At 33.5% G+C, this 14,122-nt stretch overlaps 1 protein-coding gene across 3 annotated transcripts in view; it reads right to left on the bottom strand.

Annotated features, from left to right (window-relative positions):
• The window catches only part of LOC138321037 (scavenger receptor cysteine-rich domain-containing protein DMBT1-like), a 95,833-nt gene that overhangs the window by 14,399 nt on the left and 67,312 nt on the right, over window positions 1-14,122 (bottom strand). For 2 of the 3 annotated variants that reach the window (XM_069264429.1, XM_069264431.1), the window contains 11 exons: window positions 13,495-13,721; window positions 12,556-12,694; window positions 10,917-11,140; window positions 9,508-9,646; window positions 8,685-8,908; window positions 6,550-6,688; window positions 4,660-4,883; window positions 2,007-2,145; window positions 1,521-1,711; window positions 681-746; window positions 101-214 (listed from right to left, as the gene is read on the bottom strand). In XM_069264429.1, the coding sequence (XP_069120530.1) occupies window positions 101-214; window positions 681-746; window positions 1,521-1,711; window positions 2,007-2,145; window positions 4,660-4,883; window positions 6,550-6,688; window positions 8,685-8,908; window positions 9,508-9,646; window positions 10,917-11,140; window positions 12,556-12,694; window positions 13,495-13,721 (1,826 nt within the window). The remainder of the gene's footprint in view (window positions 1-100; window positions 215-680; window positions 747-1,520; window positions 1,712-2,006; window positions 2,146-4,659; window positions 4,884-6,549; window positions 6,689-8,684; window positions 8,909-9,507; window positions 9,647-10,916; window positions 11,141-12,555; window positions 12,695-13,494; window positions 13,722-14,122) is intronic. The other variant, XM_069264430.1, reaches the window with a different exon arrangement.

Genomic DNA, 14,122 nt, shown 5'->3' with positions numbered 1-14,122 from the left:
TAAGAATCGATACCAACCCGTAAGGGAGATATCTCTGTAATATGCAAACAGGGAATACAATATTACAAGCCTAGAACATTTACACAACACAAGCACTCACTACATGGATTCTCATCCGATCCATCTCTACAATCGTTTTGTCCGTTACATAATGCATCTATGGGAACACATTGGTCAGCAGACAAACATGGGTAGTCTGTCTCATCATCACAAGCTGTGACAAAAACAAAGTCATCTCAGTATTCTGTATATGCATATTACAGAATTATCTGCCCTTGAAGGTAGATATCGATTGTGACGTTATGTGTTTGCGAGTGTCAAGGCATACTTTTCGGAGAAAACGACGTGAATTACGCTCACAAAATAATGACGTAACCATCGATACCTACCCACAAGGGAGCTTACTCTGTATATGCAAAGAAAGCTTAATGTTCTCAGCTCGATAGCACGCGCATTGTCATACTGATATAAATATCAACGTTGGGCAAACGCATAAGTACTGGCATATAGACATTTCTTTCTACGGACAAGAAAGCGAGGAGCTATCGTGACGAAGCTGTTAAGGTTACTAATAGTCCACAACTAACTCTCTGAATCTCTTAATTCGGCCATGAATTTGAAAAAAAAAATCGTATACAGTATAGCAGTCATTATTTTAGTATGTGTCGATAGAGCCTTACTTGATGGCTCCGGCATTGATGTAGTCCATTCAGGCTCTGGTTCCGGTTCTGCTGTCGCTGCCGGCTCTTTAAACAAATACCAGAAGCTTGTGTTTAATTTTAAAACTATATCTTTACAGTCATTTATTCCACCTTTCAATATATTTAGTTGGTAAAAAGAGTCAGTAAAAACTATCTGAGTTCTTGATACAATGACTATAACAATTGCACAATATAACACATGTGTATCTCGCAATACCCTGCATTGATCCAAACAAACAATGATTACGAATAACAGGTTATTTTCGCGGGCATGATATTTTTGCTTTTTTTTTGTAAGAGATCAACGTAATAATTGGAATACAAAATGGACTAAGAATAAGTTAAATTACATCAACCATTGAGGCCAAATCGCGAAATTATGATGAATTTGATTTTCCATTTTTGGTCAAAAATACGAAAATTTGACCCGCGAAAATTACCTGCTATACGATAATCATATTTGATACTATACCCTACTCCAAGTGCTCAATAAATCGATTATTACTTTTTTTTAAATCCGAGTAGACTGACCTAGTTAATACTGAATCCAAAATTTTCTCAAAACATGCATACCTACAAATAATCTCCAATACACGACCTCCAACATACAGCCAAATTTCATTGAAATTGATTCAGTAGTTAAGGAGTTTATCCACGAACGGACGGAAAGACTGATCCAAGTATACCCTCCAACTTTGTTGATGTGTGTATAATTAGTCATATTTCTTGATGTGGTGTGAATTTCTAACAGAAATCACAACATATCATACTTCTATTTCCACCTTTATCAATTTAGAAATTAAAAGCTAATTCAATTACCTGTTGTGTTGGATATGTTAGGTGGCTGACACACGACGCCAGCATCCTCGCTATGACCACAGTTCTCTGTCCCCCAACCTGGGAAACTACAGTCCATCAGCCGAGATTCGGTCCCGGAACATGACACATCGTCCATCCAGGTTGGTTCTGATCCAGCACCGAAGGAAGCTTCTCGCGTAAATGTACCACCGCTATAAAAATTATTGGACGTTAGAAAAAGCATCAACCACTTTCACAAATACTGTAATCTGTATCTTAACATCCTCAGTAAATTGTTGAATGACATGATAGTAACATATATTACATGAATAATTACCAAAATAGGTTAAAATACAGACTACCGATTATCCAAACAGTTTATTACAAAGAAATTGTTAATTGTTTTTGAAAAAGTGTGTAGGTATAAAAATTAACATGAAATTCCTTAAATCAACAAAATTATGGTATATATCAATGAAAAAATATAAAACATGCATCAATACTTACCTGTAACCCAGTTGCCTACAGACTACTCTTGCATCCACATCCTCCCACAAATCATCACAAACTGTTCCCCAGCGGCCGTCATAGTAGATCTCTATACGCCCCTCGTACTCATCCTTGCCATTCACAAGTCGCACGGATCCTAGAGAACGAACACATAAGAGCAAAACGATAAAGTACTATTTAAATTTTCTATTCCTAAAACAAATGATGAAGTAATCGAGAATAAAAATAAACCGACAGAAGATGTCAAATAAAGTTATAGCGAACTTCTGGAGACCATCAATTCTTTTTTTGTTATAACCATAGTTGTTATAAACATATATACTACAAACAGCTTTTAGGAGCCTTGATGTGGAATGAAACAAGCAAATTCGTGGAATTTCAATCCCCCACTTTCATGGCATATTGTAGGTAAACATTATTGAGGTTAGGTTTAACTTTGGTTGAATCATGAAAAAATAAACTTATAAATAAAGTCTTATTCGGAAGTAAGGTGTGTAAAATAATGTCCGCTGAAAGTGACTATTTAACTTGGCTGAGCTCTTAAAGCATTTAATTTCGATACTAACTTTTAAGAAAATCGGTTTCCATTTGTTACAAATATTGCACAGAGAATGGCAGAAATTGACGTTTTTGATACACCAAAGGGCCATAACTCCACTACATAATGCAATCGAACTTGGTCAAGCCCTTAAAGATGCTCCACCGCCAACAGAGCATAAATGATGTTAATCATTTGAATAATCATTGGTGTTTAATCGTGTATATATATATGCCTAATTAACACAAAAAATAATATAAAATAATTTATTTCGCCTTTGGTGCATGCGCACTCAGTAAGTACTTCATTCCATATAGGATATAGTGTCACGGATTTTGTTCGGGATGCAATTAATTATTTTTCATATTTTTAATTTGAAGTAAAATTAGGAGCTCAAACTTTTCAATGGTAGAATGGTGTAAAGTAAGTAACTTTTGTAACTGGAGAAAAAAAATAAATCGCCTGCTCCTGTTTTTATAGTGAAAAAATACCATTTGTCAGCGATGGAGCATCTTTAAGGCATTTGACCTTGTTATTAATTTTGAAGAAAATCGGTTTATATTTATTAGAGTTATTGCAGGGAAAATGGCAGAAAATGACTTTTTTGTTAAATCAAATCGTCACAACTCTGCTAAATAAGGTCCCTCGTAAATGGCGATCGAATTTGGCCGAGCCCGTAAGACATTTAATTTTGTTACAAAGTTTGATGAAACTGCGGCAAACGACATTTGTAGTAAATTAAAGGGCCATAACTCTGATAAATAACATCCGCTGAAAGAGGTGATCGAACCTAGCCAGGCACTTAAAGATGCTCCACCGCCGACAGAGCATTGATGATATTCATCATTTGAACAATAATTGGTGTTTAATCGTGTATATATATGTCTAATTAAAACAAAAAATAATATGAAATAATTTATTTTGACTTTGGTGCATGCGCAATCAGTACTTCATTCCATATAGGATATAGTGACACGGATTTTTTTCGGGATGCAATTAATTATCTTTCATATCTTTAAGTTTGGAGTAAAATTAGAAGCTTAAACTTTTCAATGATGGTAATGGTGTAAAGTAAGTAACTTTTGTTACTGAAGAAAAATACAAAATCATCTGCTCCTGTTGGTGATAGTGAAAAAATACTACTTGTCAGCGGTGGAGCATCTTTAAGACATTCAACCTTGTTACCAAGTTTGAAGAAAATCGGTAAATATTTATTACAGTAATTGTACGGAAGTGGCAGAAACTGACCTTTTTATTTAAGCAAAGGACCATAATTCCGCTAAAAAAGGTCCGTTAAAAGTCACGATCGAACTTGGCCGAGTCCTTAAGGCATTTATTCGTGTTACTAAGTTTGAAGAAAATCGGTTCACATTTGTTACACTTATTGCACGGAAACGAAGTGTGACAGACAGACGGACAGACATATAGACAGACAGACGAACAAACCCCCGTTTCGGAGAAAGCGGGGGATAAAAAAACTACTTTACATAACCATGAGTTCTTTGTAACAGTGCTCGTTAGAAACACGTCTGAGTGAAAAACTCAAATTGAAAATTAATGAGACACATGTTCGTTATACATGCAGGTAAAGCACAAACACAATAAAACAGCACCGTGATAGTCCAATGGCTGTTAGATATCCTAATAGAAACATAACACGCCTTATTATACATAATAAGGAATAAAGAGACACCAGTGTATTTTTTATACTACTATCTAATTTAATATTATTCGGACTGAATTTTATGGCGAGTTTCCCGCGATGAAGCGGATAACGCCATACGGTCTGATCTCATAATGTCTCTTTTCAGAAAATAATTTATAGAGATAATAATATACGAGAACATTTACGTTTTTGAGATAATGGTTCAAGAAAAGAACCGTTAAACAGATTTTTTTTTTCGTTTTTTTATAAACAATGCAAAATATTTTAACTTTTTAAAAACAGATCCAAAAACAAATCTTATGTATTGAGGTTCATGTGGAAGATTATATTGGTAAACAGGTGTTTATCTTCAAAAAATAAAGTTCAATAAATGAATATTTTATACAGTTTAAGCATATAACATACATATATTTATGCATATGATATATATGTAAACATCTTATTACCGTCAGGTGTTGAAGTCGTAGTAGAATTGGGTGGGTAACTTGTGGAGCTTGATTGAGAATCACATATTACACCAGCATCTTCACCATGACCACAATTTTCATTCCCCCATCCTGGGAAACTACAGTCCATCAATCTAGATTCGTCCCCAGAACATGATACATCGTCCATCCATGTTGGTTCTGATCCGGCACCAAAGAATGCTTCTCGCTTATATGAACCTCCGCTGAAAGCAATTTAACATTTTGTCATTATTATCATATAGCATTGTGCTAGAATATACAAGTGTTTGATGTCAAAAATCAGACTTGTCTGAGTTATGTCCCTTCAACTTCGAAATATTTGTAATATCAGGTTATTTATGCCATATTTTTCATACTCAGGAATTAAGAAGAGCTTTTAATGTGTTATTCATCATCAAAGGTTACCAACATTTTGAAAATTACAGTACTTTAAATGCATCGGTTTAGTTTTTAAAACTGCAAAAAGAGCTTAAAATGATTTTTGGCGATACAAAAATCATTATATTAATATCTTCAGTGCAGTGAAATGAATACATAAGGCCAGACCATGAAGCCAAATTGTTGTCTACAATTTCGTTTCAAATTTGTACAGTATTAGTAATTGTAAAAAAAATATCTATAAAGGTATCGTTCCATCTAAACATACATAAGGCATAAAAACAGGAATTTTACAGTGGATAACATCTGTGTTCAAACTAACATTTATAAGGCGTCATATATGTTTGTCTGTCCATTGGAATGATTTCACAGCTGTATTCATAAAACATTATGGTTTTATGTAGACTACTGCAGAAAAAATAGCATGTCAAAATCATCGCACATATAACTTGAATGTGATAAAATCCAATGATAAAAACTTTTAACTTCAAAACTTATATATTTACAGTTTACAACTATAATACATGTAAAATGCGGTTAATAAGCAATCAATCTTTGAAGGAAATTATTGATGACAAATGGATGAAAATAATGATGATTATATAAAGTATATATCTATATACCATTATGCGAATTAAATTAAATTGCCGAGAATTTAATATTTAAATCAAATTATTTCAAGGTATTATGTTAATGATTTACATTTGATAAAAATGATTATATACTGTATTTAAAATAGTAATCACATTTGAGTTATCTTCCTTCGTTTCTAAGACTATTTGTGTTTTTGTGTGAATGCTATTGAGAGTTTGTAGCTCTTACCACTGTATTATTTTGTAGAGAGAAGACCCATACAATCATAAGCAATGTCTGATGCCTAATCCTTTTGTGAAATTGAAACATATTACTAAATAGAATTTCCAAAACTCGTAAACTGATCTCCAATACTGAAAAAAACTATATTGCGATTAATGTCATCAGAATGTTTTATGAAATTATATCAACGTCGAGCAAATTTTATTTGTAAATATTTTTCTTGGTGCATGAAACAAAATAACTTCAAATAAACAAAATGCTAGTCTAAGGGTTGTTCTAAGCGAATGTACTTCATACTTCATGCAGTATTTGTACTTAGTTCCTTACAAGCAAACCTGGTTACCATAAAATAAACAGCTGAACGTTACCTGAGACTAAGTACTCATCACCCTGAACACTTTAGTTCTTTATTCCTTTTTAAATGAATCTTCAGAAGAGTTATTTCATTTCGATATAACACCTAAGTCCTAACTAATAAACAATGGTGTGCGAAAATCTTCTTATCATTTTGGGAAGATATTATTTATTGATACAGGGGTTGTTTCAAATACCTGTCTAATTAGTTTTGATATTTTTTTACGAAAGAATACAAATTGATTTAAAGATATATACTTCTCAGTGTCAACATTACCTACACACACATTGTTTTGAATAACATAGAATTAATAGCCTTACCTGTATCCAAGTTGACGACATACTACTCTAGCATCCATGGTACCCCATTCGTCGTCACAGACCGTTCCCCAACGACCGTCATAGTAGATTTCCACACGTCCTTCTGTTGGCTTTTTGCCATTGACAAGTCGGACTGATCCTATGAATATCAAAAGGTTTGGAAATTACAAATTGTAAACCTTCTCTAAATCGTTTTGTCTTTATTAAAAAAGAAAGTGTTGTGTTAATGTTACTAATTGATATACGTTTTAATCATTTCCTTATTTCACAACTAAAATACCTCTTCTACATTGACGGAAGAATATCAGGAAATAATTAGTGCCATAGTTGAGCGACAAATGTTGTAATGTTCTGTTATTAACATTACTCATTGGGTTTTTTTCTCTGGTCATATTATTTTGAAAAACGGAGTACAAAATGCATACACCTGTATTTGTTGCAAATGAGACAAATAGCTGGGATTAATCATATGAAATAGCAAATGAAGTAAAAACTCAGATTTTGTAATTAACTTTTTCCGCCAATTAATTTCATTTTATTTCCGTACTGAATGAAATAAAGAATTTTTATGTTCCAGTAAGTCAAAGCCAACTCCGAATGTAACCTGTTTACTGATAACTCTATTCAAAAGATTAATGATGTACCTCTAAACGCATATATAGCCACCATAATAAGCATAAACAAGAGGCCCAAGAGGCCTTGACGGCCACCTGATGCGATATCGGTCAGAAAGAGCATTGCAAAGTTGGTTCAAATATGAAAAAAGTATTTACGAATTAGAATAAACTTTAAAGCTAAACCTTCGTATTAGATTTGTTATTTTTTTTGTTTTTCATTTTGATAGTTGGTGTATTATATTACCAAACCTTATGCTTAACATTCCAATTTGCTTTGCCAACGTTAAACAACAAAACCAAACTAGAGGTCAGTCAGTGTGTCAGTGATTTTATAAATTTCACTTTTCAATCTATGAAGATTATTTGTTTCTATCAAAACTGTGAATTCAGAAGAAGATTTTGAAATTTTAGCCATTTTGACCCATTTTGACCCCGCCCCTCTGGTCCCTGGGGGTCAGCAAGGACCAATATGGATATGATGTTAAAATGCTTTCTCAGACAAATAATTCTAACCCAGTTTGACTAATTTCCTATGAAAACAAAGCAAATAATGTTCATAAATTTGTTTTTCCTATAAAACTATAGTAAATTTGACCCCCTCCCCAGGGGAAAATCTGAGATCCCAGGGCCATAAAATTCACAATTTTTTGCAAAGGACCGTAAAACCTTTCAATCTAAGAAGAGTATTTGATTCTACCAGTTCCAGAATTTCAGAAGAAATTTTTTGAAGTTTTAGCTTGGGCCCTGCCCCTAAGGCCCCTGGGGGTCAGTCATGAAAAAAATGTTAATAGGATTCAATTGACATCTCATAGGGATAGTTATGACAACATTTGACAAATTTTCTATTATAAATAACCAAATAATACTCAAAATTTGGTCTCACTATATAAACTATAGTAAATTTAACCCCCTCCCAAGGGGGAAACCTGAGACCATAGGGTCATATAATTCACATTTAGATGAGCTTGATACCTTTCCATCTATGAAGAGTATTTAATTCTATCACATCTTTGAGTGGAGAAGAAGATTTTTGAAATTTTAGTCAATTCTACCACTTTTGGCCCCTCCCACACCCCCCCCCCCCCCCCCCCCCCCGGGGGGGGGTGGGGGTCATATGATTCACAATTTTGATTGGCATTATAAGAAGGTTTGTGCAAAATTTCATTGAAATTGTTTAAGCGGTTTTTGAGAAGAAATCGAAAATGTAAATTGTTTACGAACACACGACAGACGACGCACGACAAAAGGCGATTAGAATAGGTCACCTGGCTTCGTCTCAGAAGACCTAAAAAATTAAAACCCGGAAATAGACTTTAAAACATAACGATTATAAGTATTATGTGATGTTTGAGACTATTTTCCAGAATTTACAGAATCCACATGTTCAAAGCATTCCTGTTTATAGATTTCGAATAAAACATTTTGAAGAGCCGTCCTGTTACGACGAAAACGTTCAAAGAATGTGCCGTGTTTTTTTTTACTTTATAGATATGTATATAAGATCACAAGACATATTACCCTGAGGTATGGCTGTGTCTGTATCGTTAATAGGTGAGCTTGTACTAGAAGATGGAGGAGAGCATATTACACCAGCATCTTCACTATGACCACAGTTCTCATTCCCCCATCCTGGGAAACTACAGTCCATCAATCTAGATTCGTCCCCAGAACATGACACATCGTCCATCCATGTTGGTTCTGATCCGGCACCGAAGGATGCTTCTCGCGTAAATGTACCGCCGCTTTAAAATTATGGGACATCAAATAAAATTTATAAGTGTTTAAGATAGAAAACACCAACCACGTTCACAAATACTGTGATCTGTATCTTAACATCCACAACAAATGTTTGATGGACATGACAGTACCACCTTACATGCCAATGTCTAAATTAAGAATAATTTCTACAGACTTCTGCTAATATAGAGTTTTGAGATCCTGACTCTATTTGAAGCAACTGTCCCTTTACAAAAAGTATATTGTAGACAAACTAATGATTTAGCGAAATTATCTACAGACTCTGTGAAACACAATTTAACTCTTTGTTGATTATCCATCCATTCCAACACATACTGAACTCTAGGACAAAGACACAAACAAACTGAAATGTAGAATACTTATACTTACTATTATATATACTATATGTATCAATACCACAATAGGTTTAAATACAGACTACCGATCATTCAAACAAATTATTACAAAGGCATTTTCAATGGTTTTTTAGCATATCTGTAAGTATTAAAAGAACGTAAAAGTCCTTGAATTAACACAATCATGGTATATATAAATGGAAAACTGATAAGAAAGTCACAAAGGAAATACATGCATCAAAACTTACCTGTAGCCCAGTTGTCTACAGACGACTCGTGCCTCAACATCCTCCCACAGGTCATCACAAACTGTTCCCCAGCGGCCGTTATGGTAGATCTCTATACGCCCCTCGTACTCATCCTTGCCATTCACAAGTCGCACGGATCCTAGATAACGAACCCATAAGAGCAAAACAATAAAGTACTATTTGAATTTTCTATTCCTAAAAGAAATGATAGAGCAATCGAGAATAAAAATAAACAGACAGAAGATGTCAAATAAAGTTATAGTGAACTTCTGGAGACCAACAAAATTATTTCGTTATAAAAATAGTTGATATATAATAGTACAGACAGCTTTTAGGAGGCTCGATGTGGAATGAAAAAAACTACTTCACGTAACCATGAACTCTTTGAAACCGTGCTCGTTATTAACATGTCTAAGAGAAAATTTCAAATTCAAAATTGATGAAAGAAGATGTACGTTATACATGTAGGTAAAGCACAAACACAATAAAACACAATCGTAGGATCCAATGGTTGTTAGATATCTTAATATTAGAGATACTTACAATAAGCGGTATACGTATACGCATACGGATATGTACGTATTGGAAGGGAAGCGACCATTATTCTTAAAATATTTTCTATTTTCGTGTTTTGAATATTGAATTTATAATAAACGCATACTATCAAAATTTGCATGCAAGAAGTACAATACTCTTTAGCGTGTCAATAAACATATTACGATCTCTGGAAGGCTGCTCGCCCAATCGAATACGCACGTATTGTACCTGTGTCACAGTGTTTTCTGTGTGAAACCTTGGTAAGAAGTACAGTGTAGGATTACACGGTTAACGTTATAGTTTGTTTCATTGTACAATGATTGATTAATATTATGAGATCAGAAGGGGAAAGAATTACAATGTGGTATATATCATATGAATACAATAGACGCAAAATAGAAAATATGGAATGTTTATGTTCATGAATAATGGTCGCTCCCCTTTCAATACGTACACATGTATCCGTATACGTATACCGCTTATTGTTAATATCCCTAATAGGAACATGGCACGCCTCATTATACATAATAAGGAATAAAGATACACAAGCGTTTAAATTCAGACTGAATTTCCCCCGATGAAGCGAATAACGCCATGCGGTCTGATCTCATAATGTCACTTTTGAGAAAATAATTTGTAGCAATAATAATATACGAGCACATTTGCGTTAGTTTACGATGGTTCAAGAAAAGAACCGTAAAGCATATTTTTTCCGGGTTTTTTTTTATCAACAACACAAAATATTTTTTTTTAATTTTTTTACATGTATTGAGGTGCAGATGGATGATTATCTTTGCTAAAAATGAAGTGCATTTTTTAAAAAGAATAGCATAACTTTTATGCATATGATATATATGTAAACATCTTATTACCGTCAGGTGTTGAAGTCGTAGTAGAATTGGGTGGATAACTTGTGGAGGTTGATTGTGAATCACATATTACACCAGCATCCTCGCCATGACCACAATTTTCATTCCCCCATCCTGGGAAACTACAGTCCATCAATCTAGATTCGTCCCCAGAACATGATACATCGTCCATCCATGTTGGTTCTGACCCAGCACCGAAGGATGCCTCTCGCGTATATGAACCTCCGCTGAAAGCAATTTAACATTTTGTCATTATCAAATAGTATTCTGCTAGAACCTTCAAGCATTTGATGTCAAAAATATCTTTTATCATGACATATGATTATATAATTATCATATTGGCATAAAAGAGAAATGAAAACAATATACACGTGTCTGAGTTACGCCTTTCAAAATATTATATTTTATATCATAAATCTCGTTTTCTTAAAGTAATATATTTTTCATACTCGTGAATCAAGAAGAGCTTTTTATATGTTCTTAATCTTCAAAAAATACCAACATTTTGAGAATTATATTACTTTCAATGAATAGGTTTATGTTTGAAAAGTACAAATTGACAAGAGCTGAAAATGATACTGCCAAAAGTCATTATATTAATATTTTCTGTGCAGTGAAATGAGTACATACGACAAGACCATGAAGCCGAATTGTTGTCTACAATTTTATTTCATATTTGTACAGTATTATTAGTAATTGTAAAATGATATATGAAGGTATCGTTCTATATAAACATACATAAGACATAAAAAAGGAATTTTGCATTGCATAACGTCTGTGCTCTGACTAACATTTATAAGGCGTCATATATGTTTGTCTGTCCATTAGATTGATTTTCACAGCTGTATTCATTAAACATTATGGTTTTAACTAGACTACTGAAGAAAAAATAGAATGTCACAATTATATTTTAATATGATAAAATCCTATGATAAAATCCTTTAACTTCAAAACGTATATCTTTACATATTACAAGTATAATACATGTAAAATACGGTTAATATGAAGTCAATCTTTGCAGGAAATTGTTGAGTACAAATTGATGAAAAAGATGATGATACAAAGTGTGCATTTGTATTCCATTTATATATGATTGTCTTGTACAGATTTTTCTGTAATAACTTTCAAAAAGGTTAAAAACATGTTTTTAAAATAGAAGATATATTTGCAAATTATATAGGGTTGTTATAAGCCTATGTACTTTATACTTCATACAGTATCTGTACTTAGTTCCTTAAAGGCAAACCTAGTTACCATAAGATAAACAGCTGAACGTTACCTGAGACTAAGTACTCATCACCCTGAACACTTTAGTTCTTTATTCCTTTTAAAATGAATCTTCAGAAGAGTTATTCCATTTTGATATAACACCTCAATCCTAACTAATGAACATTGGTGTGCGATAATCTTCTTAGCATTTTGGGAAGATCATATTTATTGTTACTACTATATATAGTAAGCAGTTTCCCGAAGACTTATGATTAGTCAGAAAGCTGTTCCTCGGGTTGTTTCAAATACCTGTCTAATTAGTTTTGATATTTTTTTACGACAGAATACAAATTGATTTAAAGATACATACTTCTCAGTGTCAACATTACCTACACACACATTGTTTTGAATAACATAGAATTAATAGCCTTACCTGTATCCAAGTTGACGACATACTACTCTAGCATCCATGGTACCCCATTCGTCGTCACAGACCGTTCCCCAACGACCGTCATAGTAGATTTCCACACGTCCTTCTGTTGGCTTTTTGCCATTGACAAGTCGGACTGCTCCTATGAATATCAAAAGGTTTGGAAATTACAAAAAGTAAACCTTCTCTATCTTGTTCTGTCTTTTTTTTCAAGAAAATAAAGTAATTAGTAAATGTTACTAATTGGTATACGTCTTATTAATCATTTCCTTATTTCACAACAAAAACACCTCTTCTACATCGACGGAACAATATCAGGAAATAATCAGTGCTATAGTTGAGCGACAAATATGTTATGTTCTGCTATTTACATTACTCATTGTTATTTCTCTGGTCATATTATTTTGAAAAACGGATTACAAAACGCGTACATCTGTATTTGTTGTAAATGAGGCAAATAGCTGGGATTAATCATATGAAATAGCAAATGAAGTAAAAACTCTGATAATTGATCTTAATTCAGAATTTGTAATTAACTTTTTACTCCAAGTGCCAATTGATTTCAATGCATTTTCGTACTGAATGAGATAAAGAATTTTTATGTTCCAGTAAGTCAAAGCCAACTCCGAATATACCCTGTTTACTGATAACTCCATCGAAAAGAGCAATGATGTACCTCTAAACGCATATATAGGCACCATAATAAGCATACAAATTTAAAACCACGAAACAAACTTTGAAACATAACGATTATAAGTGTGATGTTATAGGCTATTTAACAGAATTTACAGAATCCACATGTTCAAAGGATTCCTATATATTGATTGCGAATAAAACATCTTGAAGAATCGTCCTGTTACGACGAAAACGTTCAAAGAATGTGCCGTTGTTTTGTTTTTATTTTACATAGATATATATATATAAGATCACAAGACATATTACCCGGAAGTGTTGATGTCACTGTGTCGTTGATTGGCGAGCTTGTAGTATTGGCTAATGGTGGGCTACATATAACACCAGCATCCTCGCTATGACCACAGTTCTCTTTCCCCCATCCTGGGAAACTACAGTCCATCAATCGGGATTCGTCCCCAGAACACTCTACGTCATCCATCCAGGTTGGTTCTGACCCGGCACCAAATGATGCTTCTCTTGTGAAAGAACCTCCGCTGTATAAATCAAATGTTTTTAAAAGTATTGGCTAATAAAAGTGCATTAAATATGGTGTAGGTTCAACACACTTTCAAATTAACTTCGTTGACTCTGAACTTTATTAAAACCACTTTGATTTTTTTCAAAATGGGTTATTTTTAAAGCGGAATGTCACAAATAGATCAGCATAGCCAGTTTTCGGATTTTACAGTTTTAATTACTATAATTTCAGAAAGAAATGAAATACATAATAATATATAATACGTTGGAATATACGTATGTATATGGATTCGGATTAAACAAGGGCAAGTTTTGACAAGTTATATATTGTTGTGTATGTTAAGTAGTAGGTCTTATATAAGGATAGTCGTGGCTCCCCTAACACACCTTCGATGTGTGCAGTTCTTATCATATAATC

The sequence above is a fragment of the Argopecten irradians genome, chromosome 4, assembly GCF_041381155.1.
Source record: "Argopecten irradians isolate NY chromosome 4, Ai_NY, whole genome shotgun sequence".
NCBI classification, from domain to species: Eukaryota; Metazoa; Mollusca; class Bivalvia; order Pectinida; family Pectinidae; genus Argopecten; species Argopecten irradians.
This window is presented reverse-complemented; position numbering and strand designations above follow the sequence as displayed.